The sequence below is a fragment of the Osmerus mordax genome, chromosome 14, assembly GCF_038355195.1.
Source record: "Osmerus mordax isolate fOsmMor3 chromosome 14, fOsmMor3.pri, whole genome shotgun sequence".
In the NCBI taxonomy this organism is placed as follows: Eukaryota; Metazoa; Chordata; class Actinopteri; order Osmeriformes; family Osmeridae; genus Osmerus; species Osmerus mordax.
The window spans coordinates 10,958,981-10,970,626 of NC_090063.1; the positions used below are offsets into that span (position 1 = coordinate 10,958,981).

The following is an 11,646-nucleotide window of genomic DNA, read 5'->3' on the forward strand; positions in this document are numbered from 1 at the left end:
ATATATCTATATATATATATAGTTCCATTTCCCAATGATATTCACAAATATGCTCCTTGGACCATTTAGTCTAGTCTTGTCCAATCACATCTATCTGACTGGAAGCCGCTCCAGTCTGTCCTATGATATTTCAGCATATCAAAAAGGCAAGGGCCAAGGCACTGTGTAGTTCATGCCTATATTATCATGGCACATTCTGTAGAACAGAAAACTACAAAGCTCAACTTTTTGTTCTACTGAACAATGTCTTAACAGTAAAGACATCTGAACTCCATTTAGAGCCCCTTGGTCCTTGCGTTTCTGAGGGCCAACGATGCCGTTCACACAAGAGCACTTCCAGTCTACAAAAATCTCCTACCTAACCCTGGCAAAGCTTCCCTTCATTCCCTTGTTCCAAAAGATCCTTCACAATCCTTCACAAGGTGTATTAGTCATTTTAGGTCATCCCAAACTGTCAGTCAACAATGAAGGACCACTATATAGGGAAGTTGAGTATGAGGGTGGGGGTGGCCGCCAGTTGGGGGTCTTCTGATTGGTCTATAGGCTGGTGACCAAGTGGGAGGGGTCCAAGGGGGGCTCCTCGGGCGACGAATCGGAATCCTCCTTGTTGGGGGGCACCATGTACCCGTCGCTGCCCCCCCGGCCCATCTGGTAGTAGCTGTGGAGCTCGTGGAGGTGGTTGCGTGAGCCGAGGTTGGGCATGCTCTTGTAGTAGACGTCGTCCAGCTCGGGCGCCGTGGCACTCTTGCACGGCTGCAACTCCGCGGAGCCCTCGCCGTCGGCGTCCGCTAGGCCATTCACCTGGCATTGGCTGTCCGGCGGGTCCGTTAACACCGGCATGCTGGTGTAGAGGGAGTCCCTGTGATTGGGCGAGTGGTTCTCCGTGTGCTCGTTGGTCAGCAGGGGGAAGAAGCTCTCGCTGGTCTCCTGGGGGATGCGGCGGGGGCGGGAGAAGCTGTGGGGGCCGTGGCTGTCGGGGGGCGGGGGCCTGGGGGGCAGGAGGGGGGCGTTTGACTCCTCCCGGATGATGTCAAGGACCAGGTTCTCCTCGTGGGGGAACGCCGCCGGGTTGTCCAGCACCATGGGGCTGTCGTCTTGGACCCCACCCACCCCGACGCTGACCCCGCCACCGCCGGCGCCGCTGTTGCCCACGCCGTTGCCCACATTGTTGTTGACCAGCTTGTTCATCAGGTTGTGGTTGCGTTCAGTGGTGGAGCGCTCGTGGTTGTTCATGTAGGACGGGACGTAGTTGGACGTCAGCTCCTTGAGGATCTTCTTCTCCAGAGTGGTTTCCTTGTGGTTGCCATGGGTACCGTAGCCACCGCGGTCCAGGATCTGGACGCAGTCGCTCAGGTACTCGCTGCTCGCCATGCTGTAGTTGTTGCCGTGGTTACCGTTGAGCGGGAGCGTATCCATAACGCTGGAGTCCCTGGCGTTGTTCAGCATTCCCTCTGAATGACGACAACAAAGCAAAATGATCAGCAATGTCCAGTGCCAATTGCAAAGTAACATTATGCCGCCAAGTCATGAGTACAGAAAAGTGGTGTCCGTTAGCATAGTGGTGTGGTGTTGTAGTTGGGTAGAGTGAGTAGGCTCGTACTTGTGTCTCTATAGGAGGCTATGGGACAGCATGAAGGAGAGGAGAGAAACACACAGTGAGCATACACAGAAAACACACAGATACAGGTCAACAAGATGAACCACAGTTATTGCCAGCCTGCCATTGTAAATAAGAATTTTTGTGATTCGTTGCAGAATTACTTTCATGGTATAAAAACGTTTAATAAAAATATTATTAATATATTCCTTTTCAAATACAGATACTGTAAATTCCTTATCCTTTCTAGTGTACTTTGGGCTATAGTGCTCATAACTGATTTGAGTAAGCTTAGTTATTTCAATTGTGATATAACTACCTTCTTCTAAACTCACCACAAATAAATACAGTATGTTCTTAAACTAGACAGATACACGACACAACAGGTACCACACAAAAAAAGCTGAATGAAACAGGAAGCACATAAAACTGAGAAATGCAAAAAATCATAAAAACCTCAAAGATTCATGCCTCCCAGGAGGTCTCCAAAAGATTTAGATGAATCTGCTTCTTATAAGACTAACAATAAAATACTTTGTAACTATACTTTTTTATACACTGTTTAAGTCTTTATACACTCCTCTCCAGCAAATCAGGAATGACCAATTGTTGGCTTGCATGAGCTGCATATCCCGATATCTTTGGTTGCCTCACCTGGGAGCCATTACAGTACATCAAACATGCAGACAGAAGCATAATGGGTGGCGGCCATTTTAAAACCTACAAACCATGCACAGTTAAGCCCTGTAAAATACCCCCCAAAGAAGGGAACACAAATGTCAAAAAACGAAAAAAAAACCTTGTCTTCTTAGAATGCTCTCTAAGACACTAGAAGGTTCTAGAAGCGTGAGTCACACCTTGCGTGCTGTACATGCCCACGGCAGGGTTGTTATAGACTGCAGAGTCGCCCAGCAGAGTGTTATAGGGATTGTTAGAGCCATGGGGACGAAGGAGAGCATTAGTTATAAGATGATTAGCCATGGCCCCTGGTGCAGGGAGAGAGACAGGGGCGGAGGGATAGAGGGAAGGAAAGAGTGAGGACATTAGGAAGGGAGGGTAGGAGCGAGGCAGACAGAGAGAAATAGAGAGGGGGGAGAGAGAGAGGGAGAGGAAGAAATAGAGAAGGGGACAAAGAAAGAGAGGGAGGGATGGATTCAGGCAAAGAGAAATAGAGAGGGGGAGAGAGCATTGAAGCGAGGGAGAGAGGGGGAGAGGGGGATACAGGCAGAGGGAGCGAGAAAAAGAGGGTGGTGAAGAGAAAGAGATAATAAGGATGAAGAGAGTGTGTGAGAGCAAAGGGGAAGGAGAGAGACAAGACATGTAAATCAAACAAGCTCAGTCTGCAGCCACAGCACACAGGCAGAGACAGTGAGAGACAGAGAAAAAGAGAAAGACAGAGAGAGACAGAGAGAGACAGAGAAAACAAGAGAGAGAGAGAGAGAGAGAGAGAGAGAGAGAGAGAGAGAGACAGAGAAAACAAGAGAGAGAGAGACAGAGAGAGACAGAGAAAACGAAAGAGAGAGAGAGAGAGAGAGAGAGAGAGAGGTACAGAACAATACAATACATTTGAACATGACTACAGGGTCCCTTATACAGAAGGCAACAAGGAGACAAATATGTTCCTTGTGCTTTTCTGCTCCTTGGGTAAAAGACAGACCACATTTTGACTTTACACACATTACCAGGAGAGAGGGCTAGTGAACTGCACAGTCGCACACTCTACTTCCCTTCAGCCATGTTGGACATCTTGCTCTACAAAGGGAACCTGCTGCTCCTTAACATCAGCATTATCCACGCTGCTTTCTCTGGGCCCAATCTGGCTGCACACTCACCAGAAAACCCACTCATCGCCCACACAAGCACCTCAATTCTTTTGGAGGTCAACGTAATAATCCCACTGAACAGTGTTTGAAATGTTGGCTTGTTTGGCTGGAGCAACAGAAAGAGCAGCTCATTTCAGAGCGAGCTGGAAGTGAGGACAAGCAGGGGGAAATCCCGGATCTGAATAGAGCAGAGCAGTCGCAGGCTGCCGTCTGGGATCAGCAATGAGCTTTGGTGTCATTTGGCGGCGTGTCTTATGGAAAGAGCGCAATCGGACCTCCTCTATGGGCCCATTTAAAACATCACAGAGCTGATGTCTCCCTGTAGGAGTCCGAGCTAGCTCTTAACTGCTACCATTAGAGTGTGTGGGAATGACAGATGCAGAGAGAGAGATAGGGAGAGAAAGACACAGAGAGAGATAGAGAGTTATATATAGAGGGAGAGACAGAGAGAGAGAGAGAGAGAGAGAGAGAGAGAGAGAGAGAGAGAGAGAGAGATACAGACAGATAGAGGGGAAAGTGTTTGGCCTGCCCAGCTAAGTGTGTGATCACTCAGATTTCTGTCACACACAGTGTGTGCATTAGTATCAATCTGTCATACTAACGGCTTATTAGTGTCGGGGACCACACCTAGATTTAGAGACCGGTGTATGTGTCTGAGTGTGTGTGAGTGTACGCATGCTTGTGTGTCTTTGTGTGTGTGTGTGTGTGTGTGTGTGTGCAGGTGGGCATGTGTGTGAGAGAGTCATGGCAGCTCCATCAATAAGTCTGTGTCCTCATTACCCTGTATTAGAGGTGACCAGACTCATATGTTATCTCCCCCAAATAATTACCCTACATGAGAGGGTACACACACACACACACACACACACACACACACATAGAGTGGACATCCCTTCAGCGATGGAAAGCAGAGTAATGCAGTCCTAATCCAATCCTACTTCTAGTCTAACTCAGTTTGAGCGAGATGTCTAATCTCAGTCCTAATTCCCTGGTCTCAAAGGGCAGATTAGAGGTCATGGTAAAGATTTAGATTTAGTCATTTAGCAGACGCTCTTATCCAGAGCGACTTACAGTAAGTACAGGGACATTCCCCCCGAGGCAAGTAGGGTGAAGTGCCTTGCCCAAGGACACAACGTAATTTTGCACGGACGGGAATCGAACTGGCAACCTTTTGATTACTAGCCCGCTTCCCTAACCGCTCAGCCACCTGACTCCCTAGGAGGAAAAGAGGAGGAAGGGGTGGGACCCCCAGGGGGCGTGCTTACCTCGGTTGAGCGTGGCAGAGCTGGTGATGTCACCGCCAGTGATGAAGGAGGACTCCTGCTTCCTGACGGTGTCATTCCACATCCTCCTTATACGACTCTGGAGGAGGGAGGCGGGGTGGGGGGGGTGGGGGGGGGGGTGAGGGGGCGCGGGCAGAGGGGGGGGGGATGATAAGGAGGTAGTGTGAGGAGCATGGAGGAGGGAGAGTGAGAGGCAGTAGTCGAAAAGACAAGAGACAGACAGAGTGAAAGAGGGAGTGGGAGGATGGGAGACAGGGCGAGTGACAAGAAGTAGAGAGATGGAAAAGTACAGCAGAGAGAGAGACAGACAGAGAGAGAGAGAGAGAGAGAGAGAGAGAGAGAGAGAGAAGGAGAGCAAGAGAGAAAGTCAACAGCAGTCAGAGAAGTGGGGACAGGGGAGAAAAACCAAACAAACAAACACTCAGTCAGTTCAGTGAAGGCTGCATTCTCCCCGAGTCTCTCTCATGGCGTCGTGCGGCTGTGTCGCCGGGGCAGGGGCCTCACCTGGGAGTCGGCGGTCGAGTAGCGTCCGGCGGCGCACGCTGGCAAGCTCACCTGGGAGCCCGTGGAGTAGCGCCCGGGGACGCGGGATGTGGTGGCCTTGCTGGACGATGACATGGACGTCTCCACGCTCTTTCCACTGCAGCAGTGTGTGCGCAGGCACTTGCCATACTCCTTGCGCACCTGTGCAGACACAAAAACAGACACTAGTTAGCAAATATCTTGTAGACCTGGGAGAGGGAGTTAGGCTGATGTGACCCCCCCCCCCCCCCACACACACACACACACACAGAGACACACACACACATTAGATGTTATCTTTTCCCCACAAGCTTAGGCCAATTGTAATGAACAGTGAAACTACATTCCCTTCCAAATCTCATTCCTATAGGGACATATTCCATATCACTGTACATATAACCGGATCGAGATCCCAATCAAGTCTGAACAAATAAAACCATAATTGCTTTTTAACGACATAGTTGAACATGGAACGGTGTTGCAACATGCTTTCTATTTAAACAGCTGTGGTCAGGGTAACACTAAGCATCCTGGGAGATGTAGATGTGAGGTTTTGCCAAAGAAAATCTCCTGCTATGTGCTTGGGCTTTCTCTGGACACCTGACCTCGTGACCAGGCACACACACACATACACATACACACACACACGCACACACACGTACACACACACATGCATGAATCAGAGACAAAACAGTTTTTCATGGGACCATGGCCACACTAAAGTAATAAACAATTTATTTTAGTCTGAGTCCTGCTATATTTCTCTGGGCCAGGACCAGGACCAGGACCCAGAGAGACCCTACTGAGACGTGTGTGTTTGGGGGGTTCTCACCTTCTTCTGCAGGATGCAGTGGAAGATGAAGATGAACATGCCCTGCAGAGAGTTGAAGATGGTGAAGAGGTAGGCCATGATGACGGTGCTCTCGTTGATGTACATGAGGCCGAAGGCCCAGGTCAGGCCCAGCAGACACAGCAGAGCGATGGCTCCAATCACCCAGGACCTGGGGGAGGGAGGAAGGGAGATGAGCCTTTACCGTAGGAGGATGATGTCATGGGGGGGTAAGCTTGCATCCCTGAGAATGTGGAGGCGTGTGTGTGTGTGTGTGTGTGTGTGTGGGGGGGGGGTGGGGGTGGTGGGGGGTTGAGGAGGGGTGTCTGGGCATGTTGAGGACCCATGATGAAGAGAGGAGCAAAGAGAGGGGATGGCAGGATTACAGGAAACACAGTGTGTTTTTGACCTGGCTGACCACAAACTGTTCTAAAGGAGAAGGACAACGGGTATGTTCGTGTGTGTGTGTGTGTTTGTGTGTTTGTGTGTGGCCGGGTCTGTAAGTGGAGGGCATTAGAACCATTAAAAATGCCATTTCACACTAAAGGTCACTGGTTCTGGCCTGTCACAATCGCTATGATGGCCATTAATTTGATTGGCTGACTGGGCAGCGATCAGGTGGACTAGAGAAGCAAGGGATGAGGAGGAAGAAAGAGAGAGACTGACAAAGATAGAAAGAAAGTAAGCAAGATTGAGAAGGGGAGCAGGAAAGAGTGAGAATTTGAGAAAGAGTGCGAGAGAAGGCGAAAGAACGGGGAGGGAGAGCGAGACAGAGAGAGAAGAGAGAAGGCTAAAGAACGGGGAGGGAGAGCGAGACAGAGAGAGAAGAGAGAAGAGATTGATTGAATGTGACTCTGTGGCACCACTGAGACAAGACATAACTTTCTCATAAAACCCATTTGACGACCCTCTTCAATAAAGGTTAGACTCATCCCTCTCTTCTCCATCACTGCCCATGTTCCCTCCCTCGCTCCCTCCACCCCGTGTTTTCTATCACTTCTCTATCTCACTTCCCTCAAATAACCTTTAGAGGACACATTTCTGTTGGTTTTTAAATATCACAAATCACAGACCAGGAAAGCTTTCTATGGGTAAATAATGTGGTAGTCAAGTTTGGCTGACGAGTGTAATAGGGGGCAGCACAGTCACATGGGCGGGATCGACAAACAGAAGAGAAGACAAGCACCAATCAGAATGTTGCCCTGGAAGGCAACCATTCTGATTGGAGAGTGGCCTTACCCGAGCCAATCCTCAACAAACAGTATTTATGATGGCTGAAATGAAGATACAAAGAGAAACTGAAGCAAGGCAAAGAAAAGGAAAATGTGAAAGACGTGGTGATGAAACAACAAACAAATCAACAACACTAGAATCCCAGACATGGAGGGTAAAATGGATGAATTTACACAGATTGCAAATTTCACAGTGTTTCCAGTCTCCAGCATCTGGTTAAAACAGAACACACATAACAACAAAGATCTTAGTGTTCTCAGCCAAATCAGTGTCCCATCATCATCATCATCATAATCTATCTCTGTGTTTGATTCGTTAGCCTGAACTCCAACTGACTTCCATTCGTCATTCATCAACACACATCACTATTGAACACGACGAACGGATGTCAGAAACAGTTCAAGCCAAACAGAATCCAGACCTTGGGCTGCTCCCTTCCATCAAAGCCTCAGCTCGGCCATCTTGTTTGAGTTAAATTGAGACTTTTGTTTGAACTGGAACCATCCAGGGAGAGGGCACTGGGCTCCTTTGATTGGCTAGCGGTTCCAGTTGTAATGTCCAGCTGTGATTATGTCATAGCTCTGGAGCTTAAGTGACTGATGGTGATGAGGAGACACAACCAGAATGACAAAAAGAACGAGTGAGAGAGAGAGAGAGAGGGAGAGAAAAAGAGAGAAAGTGACTGACACATGCACACCCACATACACACATACACACACACACGCACACACACACACACACACTTACTTGATGTTGTCCAGACAGCCAGAGTCTGGTTTGAGGATGGCCGTGTGGTGAAACATCTTATAGAGGGCGATGCCAAGAAAGATCACGTTCAGCTGAAACACACACACACAGGCACACACACCTAAGATTAACAACAGTAGCCTTCAGGTAGAAAGATGCCACTCTGAAAATACAGATTGACTGATTATTTAATGAACTGATCAATGCTTTATTGATTTGTCTGCTGCGAGTAAATTGAATAGGCATGTAAACATACAGAAGACTGGCTAATGATGAGTAGTCACATGGTGTTCATCTAGCTGTGTGTGTCCAATCCTCAGTTCTGAGGGCGCGTTTTTGAGTGCGTGTGTGTGAGAGTGCTTGTGTGTTTGAGAGTGTGCATGTGTCTGAGAGCCTTCTTGCGCGTGTGAGAGTGTGTATGTGTCTGAGAGCCTTCTTGCGCGTGTGTGAGAGTGTGTATGTGTCTAATGGCTCGTCATGCAGTCCTTCCTCCCACTCCGTCTCACGGCGAGCTGGGCAGCGATATCTTGCCTGACATTTCTAAGGTGAGCCGAGAGCTGGATGTATACATGCTGACATTCATCTAATTGGCCCAATGTCCTAGGTGCTTCCCAACTACCTTCTCCCTCTCTCTCTCTCTCTCTCTCTCTCTCTCTCTCTCTCTCTCTCTCTCCTCTCTCTCTCTCTCTCTCTCTCTCTCTCTCTCTCTCACTCTCTTTCACAGTCCATCTTTTTTTCCCACTCCCTCTCTGCCTGTACCACACAGCCTCTATCCCTCTCTCTCTCGCTCCCACAGTTGCCCCCCCTGCTCCCTCCCTCCCTCCCTCCCTCCCTCCCTCCCTCCCTCCCTCCCTCCCTCCCTCCCTCCCTCCCTCCCTCCCTCCCTCCCTCCCTCCCTCCCTCCCTCCCTCCCTCCCTCCCTCCCTCCCTCCCTCCCTCCCCATCTCCACATCCTGTCCCCCTCTATTCTTGTCTCTCTATGACTAACAACGGAGCGTTGTGACAACAGCAGGCGTAGGTGGCAGTCTGCGTGTGCGTCCGTAGGGGGGGGGGGGGGGGGGGGGGGGGGGGTGGGGGGGGGGGGGGGGGCTGACCACTAACGAGGGATTGAAGAAAGACAAAAGCAGTCCTCGCCAAACAGAAAGAGAGGGAGGATTGAAAAGATAAGCCGTGCAGGTGAGTCTGCCAGGTTGAGCCTGCCTCTATGTGTGCCCGGCCTGCACACACGTGAACATAATCCCTCAGACGGAGGCCTCCAGGTGTCAACACACGCCTCCACTCCCTGGTGGAGAGTTATTTCTGCACCTCCTGCCCGCTCTCTTGCCTGCAAGAACGCCATGTATTGTAGGCCTGTGTGTGTGCGTGCGTGTGTGTGAGTATGCGTGCGTGTGCACGTGTGTGTGAGTATGCGTGCGTGCGTGTGCACGTGTGTGTGAGTATGCGTGCGTGCGTGAGCACGTGTGTGTGAGTATGCGTGCGTGCGTGTGCACGTGTGTGTGAGTATGCGTGCGTGCGTGTGCACGTGTGTGTGAGTATGCGCCTCACCATAATAATCAGAGTGGCAGGGCCAATGAAGCTCCAGATGAAGTATGTGTCCAAGCGCAGCCAGCACCTATGGAGAGAGAGAGAGCGATGGAGCGAGGGAGGGAGATGGAGAGACAGGGGAAGAGGGAGAAAAGAAAGAGGGCGACATAAAAGAGAAATGGAGAGAGAGAGAGAGAGAGAGAGATGAAGGGGGAGGGGAGGGAGCATACATTAGAGGAGGGTGGGAGAGGGAGGGAGAGGTGAGGATTAAAAACATGCCTCAGACATGCTGAGGGATGGAGAGGCTGGGGGGGATTTACCATCAGAAGACAGGACATACATCATACACATACACACACACACACACACACACACACACACACACAGACAGAAGGAGGGGGAGGAAAAGATGAGGCGCACACAGCACATACTGTACGGCACTGCGTCTGACATGGAGGGAGTGGGGGAGGAGGAGAGAGGGACGGAGAGAAGGAGGTGAAGAAGCGAGAAGGGGGGCAGGAGACAGGGTGCACACACACACACCTCCAACATACATCAAACCCAGAGGGCGCGACAGAGAAGGATGAGCACCTGATATAAATAAATAAGCGCCAGCACGCCCCTTTAGGGCCCAGATATATGACACAGCTGCGTCCTCCAGGACGCAGAAATATGACATCGCTGTGAGCATTTGAATACTGAATTATGGGTGCAGCCCTCACTACAGCTATTTATGGCGTGGGAAAATGACTGTGTTGAGGTGGAAGGAGTTGAAGGGAGTATGTGTACACACACACACATGGACACACACACTCGCATCCAGACACACACACACGCACAGGCTCACAAACACACAAAAACAAACACACACATATTCTCTCTTTCATATACACGCAAGCAATGCATGCACATACACACACACACACGCACACACACACACAGACACACACCACACACGATGCACACCACCATCCACAAGGTTATAGTTGGTGGTAAACACTGTCATCAAACACATGCTAAACTCCGTACCCCAAACACCTTTGCGCATCGCTCCCCAGGGAACAGAGGACGAATCCTCCGTCGCACGGTCAGACCCCGACTAGTCGCTAACAGCAGGGCCCAAATGGCCGACTGATTCATGACCCGCGGTTCAATTATTCATCTTTCCATTTCCGCTACATTAGAGCAGGGTCCGTTTATGAGGCCCTGACCATGGCCCTGTCTTTTCCATCAATACTCAGGGCTCAGTCACTGGCCCCTTGTTTTACTGAGGGCCTCTTTGGCCAGTCTATAGGGTAGGGACACACACACACGCACACACACACACATTAGCTGCTCCTCCCAAGTCAATTCTTTCAGCACTTTACCAGAAGCCACCCAACCCTATTGTCTTGGACTAGGACAAAGTATTTGTTTGCGAGCTAACCGCTAGATGGGCTACCCTTATTATTCATATGTTGCAAGGCATTCAGACTCTCATGTTTAAATGATCGGCCCTGTCATCAAATATTGATCCGGGAGGGGTGGTGCTTGACGGCGTGAAGGCGGCCATGTTCAAGGGCACCGGACGCCTCCGCTACACAGGGCGTGCGACAAGGTGAGCGGAGAGAGCTCTGAATCATTTAACAATCAGTGCTATGTGCCCTCAATGTGGTTCTATACCTTCCTCATCCTGCCCAATACCTGTCAGGAACCCTATACGATGGAGCTGTCTGAGGAGGCAGCTTGTAATGTGAACTGAAGGGGAGAGGGTGGTGCTCCCTGAGGTGTCCCTGGAGCTATGCATGCTTTAGTGAGTTGGTGAGTTACTGTGGACTTTGAACACCCCCCCTTGAGATGGTGTGAGGTCCAGGCAGGGAGGATGGAAAAAGGGTTACGTGGTGGATCGCTTCCCAAAGGATTTCTCTTCCATTCCAGTCATGTTTCGTTTTTTTTTCTCTTCTAATGTTCTTTTCCGGTTTCTATACTCTTCTTTTCTGATCTGTTCGGTTGTTTTATATGTTCTGTTCGTGTTGTAGTCCACCATTCAGGCCACCATTGCAGAGGCTGCTTCCCTCCCTCCCACACCTCCCTCCCACACCACCCTCC

General features: G+C 50.1%; 1 protein-coding gene across 1 annotated transcript in view; it reads right to left on the reverse strand.

The window, feature by feature from the left end:
- Positions 1 to 427: 427 nt before the first annotated feature.
- Positions 428 to 11,646, reverse strand: part of adgrl3.1 (adhesion G protein-coupled receptor L3.1) — a 73,157-nt gene continuing 61,938 nt past the window's right edge. The window contains exons 16-24 of the mRNA XM_067250311.1: positions 11,094 to 11,134; positions 9,580 to 9,646; positions 8,035 to 8,126; positions 6,058 to 6,226; positions 5,208 to 5,387; positions 4,686 to 4,782; positions 2,455 to 2,583; positions 1,601 to 1,618; positions 428 to 1,451 (exon numbers count right to left, since the gene is read on the reverse strand). Coding sequence (XP_067106412.1) covers positions 538 to 1,451; positions 1,601 to 1,618; positions 2,455 to 2,583; positions 4,686 to 4,782; positions 5,208 to 5,387; positions 6,058 to 6,226; positions 8,035 to 8,126; positions 9,580 to 9,646; positions 11,094 to 11,134 — 1,707 coding nt within the window. The 3' untranslated portion in view covers positions 428 to 537. The remainder of the gene's footprint in view (positions 1,452 to 1,600; positions 1,619 to 2,454; positions 2,584 to 4,685; positions 4,783 to 5,207; positions 5,388 to 6,057; positions 6,227 to 8,034; positions 8,127 to 9,579; positions 9,647 to 11,093; positions 11,135 to 11,646) is intronic.